General features: G+C 40.9%; 1 protein-coding gene across 5 annotated transcripts in view; it reads right to left on the bottom strand.

The window, feature by feature from the left end:
* LOC146561219 (uncharacterized) overlaps positions 1 to 18,931 on the bottom strand; it is a 106,492-nt gene that overhangs the window by 32,610 nt on the left and 54,951 nt on the right. For all 5 annotated transcript variants that reach the window (XR_014894849.1, XM_085297105.1, XM_085297104.1 and 2 more), the window contains 12 exons: positions 17,838 to 17,882; positions 16,239 to 16,274; positions 12,098 to 12,160; positions 11,972 to 12,016; positions 9,854 to 9,886; positions 6,730 to 6,768; positions 6,526 to 6,570; positions 3,627 to 3,662; positions 3,083 to 3,127; positions 2,346 to 2,399; positions 1,814 to 1,867; positions 132 to 212 (listed from right to left, as the gene is read on the bottom strand). Coding sequence is in view for 4 of the 5 variants with exons in the window: in XM_085297105.1 (XP_085153231.1) it covers positions 132 to 212; positions 1,814 to 1,867; positions 2,346 to 2,399; positions 3,083 to 3,127; positions 3,627 to 3,662; positions 6,526 to 6,570; positions 6,730 to 6,768; positions 9,854 to 9,886; positions 11,972 to 12,016; positions 12,098 to 12,160; positions 16,239 to 16,274; positions 17,838 to 17,882 (576 nt within the window). In the remaining variant the exon portion in view is untranslated. The remainder of the gene's footprint in view (positions 1 to 131; positions 213 to 1,813; positions 1,868 to 2,345; positions 2,400 to 3,082; positions 3,128 to 3,626; positions 3,663 to 6,525; positions 6,571 to 6,729; positions 6,769 to 9,853; positions 9,887 to 11,971; positions 12,017 to 12,097; positions 12,161 to 16,238; positions 16,275 to 17,837; positions 17,883 to 18,931) is intronic.

Below are 18,931 nucleotides of genomic sequence, written 5' to 3'. Positions count from 1 at the left end.
TCTGAAAGTCTCCTGTGTTTCCATCTGCTGTTTTATTGGACTGCATTAATAGTTTTTAATGCTGTATCCTGTGTCTTCAGAGCTGAACCCAACAAGGTGAGGTTACTGTCTACATTTGATATAATACCCACCATATATCCACCCACAGGTTCGCCAGGCTCACCCTTAGGACCTGGAGGTCCTGGTGGGCCGATCATTCCACCAGAGTCCCCCTACAGACAGAAAGACAGATGCTATTTAGAAATTTCTCCATAAAAAAACATTAAACCAGCCCTGTCTTCTTAACAAGCCAAAGAAAGTGCAGTGTTAGTTAGACACAGTGAGGTGAAAAAAAGGTGAGAAGATGCAAGGATGCACATGTGAACGATGTCAACACCAGCGCATCATGTTAGTGGGAGAACCTTTTGTTTTGCATATTTGTCACACTCACATGTTTTAAATCATCAAAAAAAACCCTATCCAAACCCACCTGACCCTATGTGAAAAAAACAACTGCTCCCCTTGTTAAATCACTTCCACAACCATGTTTGACTGTTGCTATGGTGATCTTTTTATGAAATGGCATGTTTATTTTATGGCAGATGCAAAGGGACTGAAAGCTTTGAAAAATTTCAGAGAATGATTTTCCTCTTAAATTTTAGGGATCATCAAGATGTTTATTTCTTTTTGGTCAGCAGTTTTCTCCCTGGATCTCTCCCACAGATGCCATTTTTTTCCTGGGCTCTGTCTTATTGTTGAAACAGGAAGTTTGACCTTAACTGAGTGAGTTACTTTGTTCCTCATCTGTTCTTTGCTATGCCTTTGCTATCAACCTCAACAGTGCTTTATTGATACTTATCAATTTTTAGCATGGTGGTAATGACTAGCTGCTACAAATGAGCATGTCAGCATTGTTGGGTAAAGACTGCCACCATGCTTAGCATTCATATAGCTGTTCTTTTCCTTTTTTGCTTGTTTTTGGAAAATACTGCTTGAAAAATAAATGAAAGAATTGTAGCATTTTATTGTTTTGTCAATAATATTAGCAGCTATTACTGCTCAAGAGACAGTCTTCCACAGTAAAGTCCCATTTTAAAAAAGTCATGATTGCTTGATTGATTAAGCTGACAATATACTATATTTACTAGTAATCTTTAAAGTTCCTAATAAGAATATACATATATATGTATGTATAAACATTGTTAATTGCTGCATCTGCTAACATTTTTTACTCTATGCTACACTAACTGCCTTCTACCCCCAGCCTCATATTTAAGCCACAGACGCTGCTTATTTTTTTCTCCTATTTATTCATAGAGCGCCACACGAATGAAGTGCCTCTTAGATTGGAGTCAGTATAGCAAATTTGACAAAGGAGGATTATACAATGGAAAAAACGAGGCTTAAGCATTTTATGTGAATGAATATAGGAGGCTTAAGCACTCTAGGTCTATTTCTCTGCTCTGGAGAATAACAGAGTGACTCTGGTGGGTGGGGAGAATTGAGTGCATCTTCATTCTTTCTGACAAGTAACAAACCCCATCAAATATGCATGTCAGCTGCACACTTTTCCACTTTTCTAGTTTGCCACTTTCAGCAAAGTGTTTGGAATATAACTGCAAGAAGAAGAAAAAAACATTTGTGTGCAAAAACAGAGGAGTGAGAGGCACCGGAGACAGGAACACAAAGTTACACAATGACTGAGGATTGGACGAAGGGCAAGTAATCTAAAAGGCATCTTAGCAAGTTGTCTGGCATGTTGAACCTGTAATAAAACATCATAGCTTCATTTTTCTTTGCTTTCAGGTGAGGACTTGATTTGAAGTTTACCTACCTTTTCTCCTTTCAGTCCATCGTTCCCAGGTACCCCTGGCTCCCCTGGTGAGCCCTGTAAATAGTGGTGAAAAGAGACACATCTATCACCAGGCCTTCATCTTCTCACACACATTTATCTCCTCCTCCTCACTGCTTCAGCAGGCTGCTGTGTTCCAACATAATTTCCCTTAGCCAGGATTTATGAAATGCCTCTTTTCCCTCCCTGCTTTTGAATAAAGACAGATGCTCATTACCGAAGCAGGTGTGGAGAACAGATTGGGCCTCTGCCTCCGTTCCCGGCATAAAGCGCTTAGATTTGCCTCTTTCCACTAATTAATTCTTAAATTTGATTACTGATCGTCTGTGTAAAAATTCTGGACTTTTCTCCCCTACTTCTTCTCTATCTCTGCCTGCTGAGGTTTATCTATTTATCTCTCTATTTGGCTGGCGGCGTTAAGAAAGAGGACGATACGGCAAGGTGACAGATAAGGCGATGAGAAAAAGGAAGACTTGACATGAAGTGCTGGTGTTTATGATGCCAGAACACTTACTGGCTTGCCCGGGAGTCCTGGGGCTCCAGTGGATCCAGGAGGGCCTTGCTTCCCCTGGAAAAACACAAAGGAAAACCAACACTATGGATATTCGATTCTCTTTGTTTGGTTATAGATATGATTTCTGGACTTTGGGTGTTCTTGCCCAGCCCAGCTACAATGCAAACACTGACTTTCCAAAGAATTTCATGAAACGTTGCCTGAGCAGCAGTATATTTGCATGCATGCGGTATTTCAAGTTAAAGCGACGCTGTTATTCTGTAAAAGCTTCTCATATTCACTTCCATTTTTACTGTATTGTTTTTATATGTGAGGATGATCTAAATGATTCATATGTTACCATGGAAACTGAATTTTTACTGTATCTTGGCTTTTATCTCACAGTACATCTTTTACAGTAGCACTGAGACAGAGTCTTCTTAATTAACACTTGATATCATCATGAGCATTATTCAAAAGACTACATTTACAAAACAGGCTTAGAAACACCAAAACTGCAGATTTAGAGTTATTTAATTTGGACTGAACTCTGAATTTCAGTGCATTTTACTTTATTTTCCTTCCATCAATGACCAAAACCTCAGCAGCTCTTGTTATTCTGCTCCTCGGTCAAAGCTATAATGGCCTTTCATGCCTATACGTGTATCATTTTACCTTGTATTTAACACATTTTTAGACTTCAAAGTTTGACCTACTCTAAATGGCACAGCACCCCAGAGATAAACACAAAGCCTCACCTCTGGTCCTTGATCTCCCTTTAGTCCTGGCGGCCCCATGTTTCCCTGTTAAATCACCAAAAAGGGTGAATAAGACGCACACGGGAGGCAGGAAACTGCAGGAAAAACATCTTGACCTCTGTGCTTTGTCATACAGCGCTGAGAGAAAAACTACATAGATTTGATTTCTTTCTGAGTTCAGTGTTTAGCAGAACTTTTGTGTGCTCCATGAATGTTTTGGAGTATTTGGTGAAACCTAAACAACAGAAAGAAACTTTGTGCAGCACGGTACCCTCCGGTAACAGCTCAATAACATCACTGGACTTCGTAGGGTTACTGCCAACCTACCAAATATACACCGAAGAAAGGATCCCTTCTAAAAAAAATAGAATCCGACAGAGAAATCAGTAATACCCTGCTGCGACTACTGGTGTACAAACACTGTGGAGCTTGTGTGGAGAGTTACAGAGAGTACTACGTTGGACAGGAAGGAATTTTGTAGCCTTATTTTCTTGGCAGTAGATACTCAAGTTTTAGTGCAAAGGTTAAGTCTTTGATAAGTCACCTTGAAGCCTTGCGGTCCTTGAGCGCCTCTCTCCCCCTGCAGAAAGTAAAGGAAACAGAAAAACATCCGTTCTCAAGATGTGTATAAAGATCCAAGCCATTTCTCTGGCTGACTGTGGTTAAGGTTTAAAAAAAAAGTCTTCAAGGACTTTCGTGAAGTTAGCATATGATGTGAAGGTTAAAACACAGAATATTTCCTTTGCCAAGTTAGCTTTTTTCTTGCACTGAGAATGTGAATATAATAAAATCAGCAGCTGTTGAGAAAAAAAATGAGTGTGTGAAATTTTTCTCTTGGCTTCATACCACACTACATTTTTTTTAAAATGTTTGCACTGTTCTTCTGGCTTTTTCAACAAAGAAACACCGAAATATGATTAATGTGGCAATTCTCAGCTTTAATTTGACTCCGACTATGATAAGATAAGATAAGATAAGATAGAACTTTATTAATCCCTCGGGTGGGTTCCTCTGGGAAATTCGATTTCCAAAAAAGCACAGCACCGACAGAAGTTACAGAGTTATACACACACACATATATATAAATACAGAGACAATATAAATAAAATATACGAAGGGGATAAATAGAATAAATAGGAATAAAAATAAAAATACAAGTGAATTGCACATTTCAAGTATTGAGTCTATTGCACCGTTGACTATTTACAAAAGTATTGCACAGTGAGGTGAAGAGGCACTACAGCTTAGTTGTTCCCCCCTCCTTTGTCCTCCTGTTTCCCCTCCCTCTCCCCTCCAGAGAGGAGTTAAACAGTCTGATGGCGTGTGGGACAAAGGAGTTTTTAAGTCTGTTAGTTCTTGTCTTTGGGAGAAGCAACCTGTCACTGAACAGACTCTTCTGGTTGTTAATGGCCGTGTGCAGAGGATGTCTGGCATTGTCCATAATGTCCATCAGTTTCTTTAATGTCCTTTTCTCTGCCACTGTCACCAGAGTGTCCAGCTTCATGCCGACCACAGAGCTAGCCCTCCTGATCAGTTTCTCCAGCCTGGATGAGTCCTTCTTTGCTGTGCTGCTCCCCCAGCACACCACAGCATAGAAAAGTACTCCAGCAACCACCGACTGGTAAAACATCCTCAGGAGCTTCCTGCAGATGTTAAAAGACCTCAGCCTCCTGAGGAAGTACAGTCGGCTTTGGGCTTTTTTATACAGGTACTCTGTGTTGCATGACCAGTCCAGTTTATTGTCCACCCACAGCCCGAGGTACTTGTACTTGTTGACCACCTCCACCTCCTCCCCCTCTATCTGAACCGGCAGTGGACCTGCTCTAGACCTCCCGAAGTCCACAACCAGTTCCTTAGTCTTTGAGGTGTTGAGTTGCAGGTGGTTTGTGTGACTCCATGCGACAAAGTTCCTCACCAGACTTCTGTACTCCTCTTCCTGATCATCCCAGATACACCCCATGATGGCTGTGTCGTCTGCAAACTTCTGAATGTGGCATAATTCAGAGTTGTAGCAGAAGTCAGTGTCGCTGTTATGACACAAACACGGTGCTCAGTGTTTACGGGTTGATTAGTAGGGGGCTGATATACTCAGTGACCGGCTGCAGTCTCCAGGCCTTCCCTATACTTCCACTTTCCTCTTTGAGTGGTCTCTCTGCTGATAGTCTGCTATCCAGTCTGTTCTTCAGCAAGCAGATTGCATCCTCAATCACACTTAGATTAGAGTATTTGACTCAGTCACTTGAGGATAGTCCCACTCTTCACCCTGAAAAGCTCTCTCTAACTTTATGTTTAGGATGTTTTTTCTGAATATTACCACACATAATGCTCCTGTACGCACTGTCACTTCAGAACTGCTACAATGCTTTACACATGAGGTCACATGACCTTTGGTTTTTGAGCTATTCCTTTTTTCTCCCCACTACATTCTCCTCTTTGTAACATTTGATTGAGGTTAATTTTGTGTCATTTTGTGTCATTGCAGAAAATTGTTCCACAGCAATCGTAGCTTCCTATTGTTCTTTTTTTGGTCTGGTTTTTTTTGTAAATTGCACGCTTTTCTCTCCTATTTGCAGGGTTACCATGGTTTTGCATCCTGTTTTGAATCCTCTGAGGTCATGCTGTCTTAATCACTGACAGGGACACATGTATGCTGACACACAGAAAACATTTCTCACTTGCCGTGCAGTTACAAATGGGCTTTTTTTTTTTTTTTTTTTACACACCACAAAAATATTTTTCCCAGCCATCAACGATATTTGTGTACCAGTTATTTTCCCACTTTGTGCTGCTTCACGGCAAACAACCTCTGACGCCTCTCTGACTCTGGATCTCCTTCATGTGAATGATGACCTCTTTATGCCTCAATCTGACAGGCAGCTCCACTCTTCCGCTCTTCTGGGCGTGTCCACTTACTTTTGAACCCTTCCATTTCAAATATTTCACATGTGATTCTTTCAGCATTGACATAAATATACTTTAATTAAGGCAGAGACTTGACACTTTATTATAGATTTTCTAAAACTTGATGCACTGACAAAGACAGTCTGATTCTGCATCTCTGCTTGTGATTTGTTTTTTTTCTCTTTTCATTCAGCTGACTGTCTTTTGATGTTTTGGCCAATAGCTGCGTCAGTGGCCTTTTGTAATCTGCTTGCTTCCAGTAGATGCGTCTGTTGTTTTGAGGTCCAAACAATAATTGCATGCCAATTTATTCAGCGGCTCACCTTGTGCTTCTTTACAAAGCGCAAGGATGAAATTCAACTCAGAAACTGCACAGTAGGTGAAGTCCCATTGTTCTTTCAAAAATCAAATGTCAGTCCCGCTTTTGTTGACGCTACGTAAGAAATTGGTGTTTTTCACACTGTGGTGTTGGAGGCAATGTCTGAGACCTAATGCTTAGTTTCCTGTTGTTAAATTGTCTTAATAATGACAGAAAATCTCACCTCATCTCCTTTTTCTCCTTTTAGGGCTCTTTCCTTCATTTCGTCCTTAAAAAGGAAAAGAAAAGAAAACAAAAAAGAACAGGAGAAAGCAGATGACTTTAAAATTTGATTGTACCGTACTTTGTGTGCAGTGTGAACAAGGAGCTCGAGGAAATAAGACACTACATAAACATTTCATCTTCGGTGACATAAACAGCTGCTTACAGTTCCCGAAAGCTGTCTTAATCCATGTGCTGTCATCACCTAGGAGTAATGAAAAAGACACAGTGTTCTCTAAAAAGTTCATTGATCTCACAATTAGTGCAAGTGAAAACTGAAATAAATAAATAAAAGGAAACAAAGTGATTTGAGCTACTGAATATTTTAAGAATGCATGAGTGGCAGCTCCTATTTAATTCACAATTGGCTCTCTTGCCACCGGTCTGAACCCAGGTTAGATAAGAAAAGATTAAATCTGTATTTTTCCTTTCTCTTTCGCGGTATACTTTCAATACAGCTCAGAGATGGGGTGACAGTGCAGCTGGGCAGAGCCTGCTACAACAAAATTAAACGAAAAGCACGAGGTCAAGACCACTCGATGCACCGAAATTAAAGTCGCAAATCAAAGTGTTTGTACGGAGCTCCTAAGTTTCATATTGTCGCTTAGACCCGCCATTAACGCACTCCCCATCTAATCAGATTATAGTTTGAAATGAAAGTGCACGTGTCGATACACCTGTGAGCGAACTGGCTAAACTGCTGACAAATTGAAAACGAGTAAACATGCAAAAGTGTGACTCCACAAAATCCTTCGCTTTGGAAAAATAAAGATGTTTTCCATAAAATCCAGTTTCACAAAAGACCACAATTGCCTTTGAGAGCATGCACACGCCGGGTAGAGGTGGCGCGGTTCAGCCGGCGATGATACGAGCGATTGTTTCACTTGGATTGCTCACAATCACATTTCAGTGCTGACACTGGAGACATTTACTGAAGGCAGACCTATCTGTGCAGATGCAGATACAATCTGGATATGAGCTTCACCACAGAAATGTTGGTATAAAGTGGACAAAAGGTTTTTAAGTGGATCTGATGTTTCAGGCCTAGTGCATCTATCTGCAATCATCAGAACTCATTATATCTGAATATCCTCAGGCCTCTTGTGTTAACCATGTGTTTTGTGCCTGTGTGCAGTTATAACCTGGTCATTCTTGCAAGATTTAATGATATCAGAAGCAAGAGGAAACAGGAGCAATCTGGGGACTAAAAGCCATATCTGTGGGAGATATCTGCATGTGCCTACAGCTGACATCATTTTCATTAGTAACCGGACTGTTTCTCATTTAACTTTGATCCTTTTTTTCCTCTCTATCCAGCTGTTACAGCTGTTCTTATTTCCTTACTAAATGCGTCTCTAAGCCTTTTGGAAATTTTGTTGCAAAGAGGCTACATACCCTGGGGTGCTTTCTCTTCCTTTAGCAACAATAGTCAAACTAAGATTTGACAAAGATACTGAAACCTCGAACGCATCCCTGCACAATCAGTCAACCTTCAACTTGCATATTCTCAATGTCTTTACTCATTGTCATCAACATGTGACTCAATTTCTGTCCAAATTTGGCATAACAGATAACCTGGCATAACAGATTCAGTTTAATAGATTATAAGCTCTATTTTAAAGGCGGGGACAATAAAAAACAGCACAGTCTCAGAGCTAAAAAGACTGTTTTGCCACTTTAAGGACATTGGGGGAAGTGATGACCATGCATGCCTGTAAGCGCACTGCTCCTCCCTGTCACTAATAAACACAGGCACAAGAAGGTTTATGAAGGGATGGTAATGATCTGAACCCTCGCTTCTGCTGTGTAAGGGAAATCAATGTTTAACTGCCAAAATTATCTGCCACGGGAAAGCAGAGAGCACAGACAGAGCCTGGTACTAAATATTCAAATAGCCTCATTTATCAAATGACTAATGTTTTCCTCTCTGCCGTGTGCTCTAGTACACATCTCATATATCCTGGGTGGCCCACACCTCACTACACAACAATGAACACAATTTCTATTTCTGTTTCGATAGAAAAAGTCTTAATCCACGAGTAGAAACGAAATTCAAACAAATAAACAAAACGACACTTGCATTGACGTACATTTTTATCAAATTACATTTTTGTTGGGTACACAGAAACCAGTGAAACCAGCAGAAATTGAGTGATATTTGTTCACTCTATAATTAAGTTGTCTAATTTCCTTATGAATCATTTGCTAACGAGCAATGAAAGTGAGAATGAGAATCAAAGCCATCAAACTTTGTTTCCAAGCTCACGTCTAAAGCCTTCAGAAGTTCAATAGGAAGCAGATCTTTAGAACAAAACCCATTAGGGCCGAGTCCTCTAAATGTCAAAGTCTTTTAAGACACAAAGACTTTGAGACTGTTTTCATTTGATACTTTTTTATCCTTTTTTCTTTCTTTCCTTTAAAAAAAAGGCTACAAATAGTTGCTGCCTCCCTTTGGAGTCATTACTGCCGCCTCAGAGATCTTTACCTGATTCGTCACAGTGTATTTTTGTCTTTAAAATGTCTAAGTAATGAGTTCTATCATGCCAGCGCCACCCACTCTGTACCACCTTCAGCATATGTCAGACATCCACTGTGACGTCAGTGTTTCTGTTTCTGATCTGCCTTTCAGCTGAAACTGTCGCGCAAATGGGAAAAAAAGTAAGATCAGGGCTTGTAATGGTTTGTAATTCTGTAATTTAAAATTATGAGCACCACGAGCGGGCCGTGTACCGCGTGACCCCCATTACTTCACACGACAAAGACTCCCAGGCGAAGGATTTTAACATCTGATGAGTGCAAATGCGTTCTGTGGATGCCAGACACACAAAAAGTCACAGTTCGTAGCTTTTCAGTGCCGTGAAAGCTATTCCGTGCACAATTCCCAGATATGCATGTGGTTTATAGTTCTCAGGGAGCTGCCAATTATCAGTGAATTCATTATCTGAAAAAAGGAGGGAGCTATTTCCAGAGAAATTCAACATGACTAATCTCATCTGCCTTAAAAAGGCTGCCCATGTTTGGTGCCCTTTATCAACACTGATCCCCTGCTCATATTAAAAAAAAAAAAAGAAAGACAGAAAGAAAGAACGAAAAAGTATATATTTAATGATAGAACAGAGCTGGAGGACTGTCAAAGAAAGGAAATTATACAAAAAAAAGTACAAACAAATGCTTTCGTGACTCATCCAGCATGGTGTGTTGTCTCTCAGGATGAAACCTAAGAATGCCATTTCATGCCAACTCATAGTAAAGACTATTTCTGTGAGGCGGGGTTGCATAGATTTACTTACAGGACCGGGAGGACCAGGAGGACCGACATCACCCTGAAAATCCAACAGAAACATTGTATCAGTGGCTGCTTATGACGGTGACAGAGCGACAAGCTGGCAGTGACAAAAAAGAAGGAACATAAAAAAGCACTTGAGAAACCAGTGCTGAAAGCAAGCTGCCACAGGTTACCTGGAACAACTACATCAATAGGTTTAAGAGCAACAGTTAAGAAAGCAATAACATGAGCAGTCTTTAGTGAAAACACTGCCACAGCCAAAAGACGAGCAGAAACAAAACATAATTCTCCTTAAAGAGCGTGCTGGGATACCGCCTCTCAGGTGTCTCACACAGAATGCTAATTAACGTTGTGTATGTCCATACCATGTAACCTATGAGCATTGTAATGGGCTTATTAAGTGCCCCGGGGAACCTTTCAATTTGGCAAAGCACGTGGGAGCGTCAGTTCTTTCATTTGCAATTTACAAACTGCAATTTTTGTGGTTGTAATAGAGCAAAAAAACCCAAACAAACACATGTTGTACCTTACCACTTTTTAACAGAAAAAGGTTTCCAGAGATTTAAATGTCAGTTTAAAAATACCCACATATTACAAGTTAAAAAAAGTCACACAACTCATTTGTGGCACGGCTCTTGGGATGTCAATGTCAGTAAGTCCATCGCTTTGGTCCAGAGAGAAATACCCCTGTTTGATGGATTGCTATGAAATTGCACAGAGGTATGCATTGTTCCCCGATGATGAATCTGGGTGACTTTTGGACTGTAAGACTTCGAGAAATATGGTTCACATTTCCATGCTGCCCGTGCCATATATCAAAAGACTCTGGTCATCCTTTAACTGTTCCTCTTGGAATACAAGCAAATGTTTGACTTTTAGTGCAATAGCTTGACAGCACTGAGATGGACAGCCATACAGTTGGCCACATAGTACCAAGTTTTCCTCTATTGTCATGAACAGATCATGTTTGCTTCTTCTCCTACTAAAAAAATTGTGTCTAACATTTGTCCTTAGACCTTTCGAGCATCGTTTTAGTTAGTTGGATGCCCATTCACAGTCCCAAAGGAGCAGGGGATCAAACTGCCAATACAGCCTACTGAGGCCAGGCTGCACCTCTGACAGAAATACCCCCACCTGTATGAACTGCTGTGGAAATTTTGAGTGCGATAAACCTAATCGAGGAGTTTAATCGTTTTGGTGATTCAACAGCTCATCATCTGGCACCATCAGCATCAGACCAAAACTTCAATTTTCCCAGCTATCTAAAATAATATGCAGAACACAGCCAGAATTATACATACTCGGGATCAACGTGACAGCACTGATATAATGGAAATGTCAGCAATTCAGCTCCAGCCTCACACCTCTGCAGGTATGACTGCTTTAGAAACAAACGCAATCAACTGAACTCCACATACATCTATTCAAAATCAAGTTTTGCATGCATTATAAGCTGTGCGTACCTCTCAGTGCCTACCTATTGAAATGACAGAATGCAATCATTTTGAATGTATGTAAAGGAATTGGAAAATAGGGCAACGCGGTAAAATAATTTGTTGCGTATTTGTTAAGTTCTTACAGTTTAAAAGTCAGGAGCTACTGTAAAAATATGTAAATTGCTCTGTCTGCTTGAACAATTCATTCTTCTTTAGACCTAACTTCCTGCTTAGTGACACATAAAGAGGCACACTGAGATAGATAATTAAAGAAAATACCGTACAGACGCCACTGAGAACTCTGGTCCTGGTTTGTTTGTCTTTACCGCAAGAGATTTCTTCTGTAAATTATTGCTCTGACTCTATTATATTAACACGTAGAAAACACAAAAATACACACATACACACTCTCACACATACACACAACCTGTCAGTAATGAGAAAATGAGCTGGACCATGCTTAGAGGAGCAAATGATACAAACAATTGCAAATGTAAAAAACAAACACGCACAACAAATCATCGGCAGCTTCATTATTTGTTGGCAGATGATTTTAAAGATCACTGGAGGATAAACGGACTCGAAGAAGAAGAAGACGACTAACTCAGGAGGTTTAGCCTCAGAGTCTCAGGGAGCAGAAACAGAGGGAATCATCATATTTGCCACTTGACATTGATGTGACTTACTTTTTGTCCTTTCATGCCGCCGGATCCCTCGGCACCTGGCTGACCCTGTGGGAGAGGGAGGGAAGCCTCGGTTAATGACTCTGTAACGCAGCGGCATTGTAAATGTCAGTGCAGGAAAATACGTACAGGATCTCCTCTTTCTCCTTTCTCCCCCTTTTCCCCCAGGACTCCAGGCTCCCCCTTCTCCCCCTATATGAACAGAGCAGATCTCTGACAGTGACTGACAGCCAAAGCAGGACGAAAAGACACAAAGACACAAAGCTCTGAGAGTGAAACTTAGGTAAGGACAGTTGCTATGAATAAGTAATCAGAAAAAAAAAAAAAATTCAGTACCGTGTCATCTCAAAATCAAAAGAGTTTGTAATTATGGAAGGGGCCAAAAGAAACACAGTGGCACAAGCTTCATGAGCCTGTGGCGTTATGTTAGACTTGCAGGATAATGAAAAACTTAATTCCCTGTTGCACTGCAGCACTTTCATGATGCCGTTCCCCTGCCTGCCAATAGATGGCACTTCATGACTGCCAGTGAGATGCCCTTGAAGTGTTTTGACAGGATTTTTTTCTGTCAGTTATGTGGCGAATATACTAAATAAACAGAACTCTAAGACAAATGTGCTCCATCCTTGGTCAAGACAGATAGTTAATGAATAATTTGTGATAAATATATATATATTTTTTGCAATCGTATACACATAGGAACTAGCTTTCTCACAATCTGCATACATTCAGCACCTACTTATGACCTTTATTGCTTATATTTTTTGTCATGCAAAGTCTTGGAGTCTTGGCTACATTTAGAAAGTGTGGCAAATATGTTGTCCGTGGCACATGTGTAAAGATTTGTAGGGAGTGCTTCACATACTCTGTGCAAAGACATTATGGAACATCTGTTTACCAATATAATATGACAAAAAGACATCTGAGAAAGTTTGCAGCACATTTGTACGCTCACTAACAGAGCCTGGACGCTAACAGACAATAATTGTCATTCAGTCCCTTCGACTTGCTAATGACAGCCGTGGTATATTCATTTAATGAGACATAGTCAGTGTTTCCTCATCCAAATTAGGAGCTGTTATTAAGTCAGCAGTGGCTGCAATGTATGAACAGATGGATTGTCTTATTAATATTTTAGTCAGGGAGGAGGAACAAGTGGCAAAACTGACTTTGAGCACTAATTTTTTGCAGCTTTATCAACTATGTGGAAACTCACCACACTACTGCGGAGACGTTGCAAGCAAATCAACTATATGAACGTTGGGAGGCTGTAAAGTAGGCCGCCAACCCACCATGCTGCACACAGAATTGTGGAAGTAGTTAACGGGTGAGTTATGACTGACATTCAGCGTAACACACAAGATGGAAAACTATTGTTATCCGAGTTGTCACTTGTACACTGTAATCTGGCGCAGACTCATGGCAAAAAAGAAAAAAAATTCTATCTTTATCTTTGTTTGATCTCCACGGAAGATTATTCAAAGTCAATTTACTGGCAGAGGTGTATGTAACAAGTTAATAAACCTTTCAAACGAGATTAACTGCGCCACAGCCAATATTTATGTAGATTATGACTGTATTTATACGAAGAGAAAGCCCACCGTGTATAAGACAGGGAAGCGCTCCACCTGTGGGTGTCTGCGGGTGATATGTTGCCTCTGAGAAACCTTGACTCATCAAACTGCAATTAAGCCTGTCTTGCATCCCTCTATCCATCAATATCTGCAGCATTCTGTCAGAGCCCATTTGAGACTGTCAGTGGGAGATGCAGTTATGGAGATGTAATTCATGAGAACACCGTCTTCCCAGCACATCATCCACTGCAGACCTTTTTTTTTGTCTCCTTTAAAACATTCACCCGCTGTTGAGTGAGTGAGCGAGCGAGTGAGAGGGGGCTCAGCTCACACAGATGTTGCACAAGCTGCAGTTTAGTCTAACTTGCGTCTATTTTGTCCAAGTTAAAAAATGCACAAGGATGGCACTGAGAGGTACGGAGAATCCCCGGCGCTGTTCAATTATTGCTGCTCGTGAAAACTGTTACTTTTCATTCCTCTTGGAGGTGCGAGGGCTTATCTGCTCTCGCGTATCGTCCCCGGTTTGCTTAAATTCCTTTAAATGCATTACAGTTCTGTTTTTCATTATGGAAGATTAAAACGTGCAGTGATTCTCTGGGACACAAGTTTCCTTGTCAGCCACAGAAAGCATAAATTTATAATGATAAAGTGAAGACGTATCTGTGATGTAGGGGCATGACTGATTTATGGCAAGGGCGAGGCTGGCATGCACATTTAATGGAAGAATTAGAGCACGGGAACAATAGTGCTTAGCAGCGTATGTCTCATCTAACATCTACATAAGCATTAAAATGAATGCTTTAATCATGTCCTTTAATCAAAATGTTACGTTTAATCTAATCGCAAACGTAGCTTTAGTCTCCTACGAGCGTTGTCCCCTTCAGGCGTAACGCTACATTTAATAAGAATTCATTTTAATGTTTTAAGTCAGAGCAGGCCTGCAGGTCTACTTTCTCAAGCACTTGTAAACTTGTAGCACACGCCATAAACCCAAAAGCTCAAAATTAAGCAGATTAAGTTCATATTTACGTTCATATTTGCTCATACTAAAGGAGGAAGGTGAGCAAAAGGATGGAGCTAGGCCTGTTTTAAAATCAAAAATGCTCTGTGTTGAGTTATAACTTGCTCCAGTTGTTTCTGTTACCTTTGTGTCAGATTAGCAAAGGTGTGACACCATAAGTGAAGTGATATGTTGGGAGTAATGCTCTGCTGGGTGTGAAAATAAAGACCTGTTTGTCTCCATTGAGGTTTTGCTAGATTAAAAATAATGCTTATTCTGTTACAGTGTGATGCTGCTTAAGTCTGCGTACAAAAATTGGAAGGACGCAAATAAATACCTGGTTAAGGTAACACGGGTGTCTGTAAGTCAACTTATAATACCTGACAACTGAAGAGACGAGTCAAAAATAAGTTACGTTTTCCTTGTCAGCACCAATGGAAACATTTGAGTCAGATAATCAGGACAGAATACTGTTTATTTTCTCTGCCTGAATCTGTTCTACAATAATTATTTGTTACTGTTTTTTGGTTTTAGCGAGTCTTATTCTTCTCTGTGTTCAAACTTTTTAACAAAGGGTCTCATTAAAGAGAAGCAGCATTTGAAAATTAAAAAAGAAAATTCCAAGACAACAATCACAGGGTTATTTTCATTTCTGACAAATAAAATTTGGACTTCTATGGATTCATTTTATGATTCAAGTATAAACACTAAAGCTGCAACTGAGCAGTCGGTTGGTCAAACATGAAAACGCCTGTCAGTTGAGTCACACGACCCCAATAGGCGCTCCACCTCCATCTGTATCTACTGCAATCCCATTTGTTTTGAAGTATAATAACTGTGTCCTCATATAGACAACTTTCTTTTTCAAGGTTGGCCAGCAGACACTTCTCCTTCCTCTGGGCAGAGGGAGCAGGAGGTTTTCTGCGGCCCAAGCTGACACCACCGCAAAACCATACACCTATACATCAAATGAACAGCTGCGGTCAAGAGGGTGTCCACTACACAATGGCTTTCACTCTCAGCATGATCACAAGTAGGCCACTGGAGGCTTGGCGGGTGGTGGTGGTTATTTTTTATTTTTTTTGAAGGAAGCAGGTTACAAGAAAGACAACGGGAGGTCTGGTACAACTTTTTTTCCCTTTACACTGCGTATGTCATGCAGCCTCTGGTGAGCTACAGCACCCCTGGGCTTCATGAAAATGATTGCAGGCCCTGTTTTTTTTTGTTTTTTTGCAAAAGCACTGTATGTAATGATCATCTGTCTGTTTGGAGTGTGAGCAGTGAGTCATGCTGGGTTGCACTGCAGGAGATGCAGGGTGGGAACAGCTATTTAACTTGCACAGTAGATAGTGTACAATTGACTGAAAGGTGCCACCTCTGAAGACGGATATCTGCTCTCGACTATAAACACACACACAAAAGTCAGTCAAGGGCAGAGCAGACTCTACTTCAGGTGGCACAGTTTCTTGGGACAACAACTTTGGCACATCTTTATACAGACAACACTTTGCAGATGATTAAACTCCTTGGCTATTCGGGAGGCTGCTACAGTGAACACTGCTCAGTCATCTTGGCAATTCACACGTGCTGGAAGTGAAGGTAAGGGCCAGTTTATCAAAAGCAGGAGACACCTCGAATCTACTTTAAACGCCGCTTGTCAGTATTTGTTTTGTAGTGAAAAATGTTTGGGTAATACCTTGGCACTTGCTCCTTCGGCGGCTCCTGCGGGACCCTGTGAAATAAGAAGACAATTATATGAAAACTCATGCGAGCGCCGCACATGTTATTCATCACAAATACATAACAATCGTAACCCTATCCTGACCCTTATGAAGATATAAATTATTCCTGCAAATATCCCTGTGACTGGCTTTTCCATATATTATATATTTTTTTAACCTTTGCACTGATGTTGCCTTTCATAAAGACATGGCCGGATCCCTCTAGTCGGCAGCTAATCTTTGAGTGCGTCTTTGTTATGCGCCTTTCACAGGCTCCCCTGTTGTCGTCAAATGCTAATTTGACTTTGAAAAATAACCGCTGCCTCCTCAACTGCGCACACACGTCCTGCTGCCAATGGACAAGAGAGAGTGATGCCCTGGAGTGTGTTTTGAATAGATGATTTTGCCCCTGAGATCTACCTCAGCAAAACAGGTGACTCATAAATGCCAATACCGGGGGACGGAGGCAAATCTGGCACATGCGAAGGGTATCATCAGGACATTGCCATTTAGAAATGTCACACCTTCTCCATCCTGCCTTTCTTTTCTCCTATGACTTTGTGTTCCACAACTTTACGAGTTATTAAAGAGAAAAAAAGGAAGAAGCAGGGGCTAAAATGAGTCACACGTGGGAGACACTGTTTAACAGTGAGTGGCTCAATTATAATGAAGATAATTGAACCTGGGCACCGGTAACAGACGCAGCACAGAATCTCTCTTGATTTGTGGATGGAATAAAATAAGCCAAACCCTATGTCTCTGATCAAGAGTGTAATCAAGACAATCGTGCATGAAAATAATTGGACACCCAAAACATCAGAGTTACACAATCCCCAAACACTCCTGTTTGTCCTGGCGTCAGAGCAGTTAAACATCTGACAAGTTGTCTCCTTTAACGCATCACAGTGTTTGTGACCTTTAGTGTGTGGGTCACTACACAAACACACAAATGGCGTCTGGAATTGGCTCGGTCGCCTAAGGAAAAGACCATATTTCAAGGAGTCAATGGGCCCTCTAGGCAGACTTGTCCTACTTGTCAATACAAACATTTTAAAGTGCTACCTTAATATACCCTTTGTGGTTTGGTGCCGATAATGTAGCCTGTTTGTAGCAGTATGGGAGAAGATTTTGAGCAAATCAATAAAGCACGAGAAAGCATGAAATTAGTTAACATAGAACAATGTTGGTGTAATTGCTCTTTTTCGGGGCAGATTTTGTATTCTGCAGCGCTGGCCTTATTGACTGTTTGCTTTAATATGTTTTTGTAGTTGTAATAAATTTGTAACTTCTTTAATGTGTCTGAATTTATTTGGATATCAGTAAAAAAAAACAACCCTTTTTGTGATCTCAGGAGAATTCCCGGTCTAATAAAGGTTGAGCCGAACTCTGTTTTCACTGCTGGTAATTGGGTGTTATAGGCAGACAGAGTAGATGTGCAAACCAAACAAATGATCTATTAAGCTGAAACGAATGCATTTGGATATTTTCGATAGCACTATAGATCTTGACCTTCTATGTAAAATCAAAAGGAAAGAGCCTATGTACACAAGTGAGAGTGGCAGTAGATAACTTACAGGCGAGCCTCTGGGTCCAGGATCTCCAGGTTTTCCTCTCCGCCCCTTAGGAAAGCGTAGGGGGAAAAAAAGTGGACCAAGATGAGTCAATATGCAATAACAGGTGTGGCTGGGCATGCATGCTGCCAGCAATTAAGGCTAGACAGCAACTCCTGTCACAGTCTCTAATTTGCTTTTAATTAACAACAAGAAAACTGCTTAATTGCTGCACCCTGTGTGGCCTGCTACTCTTTGTTCCCTCCTTTGGTTTACTGTCTCCTTTCCAGCTGTGCAAGTCCCTCAGTGCATCAATCAACCCGAGGAGTGAAAACAGCAGCAAACAGGACAAGCCAGCCAGCGCTGTCCAGTGTTGCAAAACAAAGTCAGAACAAAGCCACATTTCGAACCATTTTGTTCTGAGTTGTTCTTCACATTCTCTGAATAACAACCCCCCCCAGCTCTCTCAGAATCTGCGAGTCTTGGAAAAAACTGAAATGTAAATGAGATGTATTCCTGAATCTGAACCAAACCAAAGTTGGTTTAATTTACATCAAGAGGGTTTATGTACTAGTGAGAAATGAGGATAAAGCTCTGTGGGATAGAACTGCAGATATCCACTGGCAGAGCATCGGTGGCTCTGTATTGAGGATTGCCTGAAACGAGCGCACGTGCACACAAAACCGATGTAAAATCGACTTATTTAAGAGATGACAATACTCTGGCGGCAATCAATGGTAGAAGTGTGAGACAATGCAGAGATCTGTAATCAGGCTAAACACGATTACATCTTTCTAATTTGAGTGTCATCATCTGACACAGTGCTGCTATGTTAATAATATCGCAGTTCTCTTCTACTGTATGTGTCAGTACGGGCGACGCAAAAACACTGCTCTCCTCTTCCGAGTTAGCAGCTGGGTAGATCTGTGGAGAGGAAAGGCTCAGTGGCTGCTGAAAGAAAAGTTCGGAATCACAAAGCAACGCCCCCGACGCTTCCCTCTGACATTTCATGTGTGCGCACTTTGATTATCTGGGTCGAATTTGACATGTACGTTTGCCTGCAACAAAGACAGAGGAAGAAACTTCACTGAGAGCTATTGCTTTTAATCATCTGCGTG

The sequence above is a fragment of the Mchenga conophoros genome, linkage group LG13 (genome assembly GCF_057382185.1).
Source record: "Mchenga conophoros isolate Kocher_MC1m ecotype Shallow Benthic linkage group LG13, M_conophoros_male_GT1.1, whole genome shotgun sequence".
NCBI lineage: Eukaryota > Metazoa > Chordata > Actinopteri > Cichliformes > Cichlidae > Mchenga > Mchenga conophoros.
Note: the sequence above shows the minus strand (reverse complement) of the source record. Positions and strands in the feature narration are given on the sequence as shown.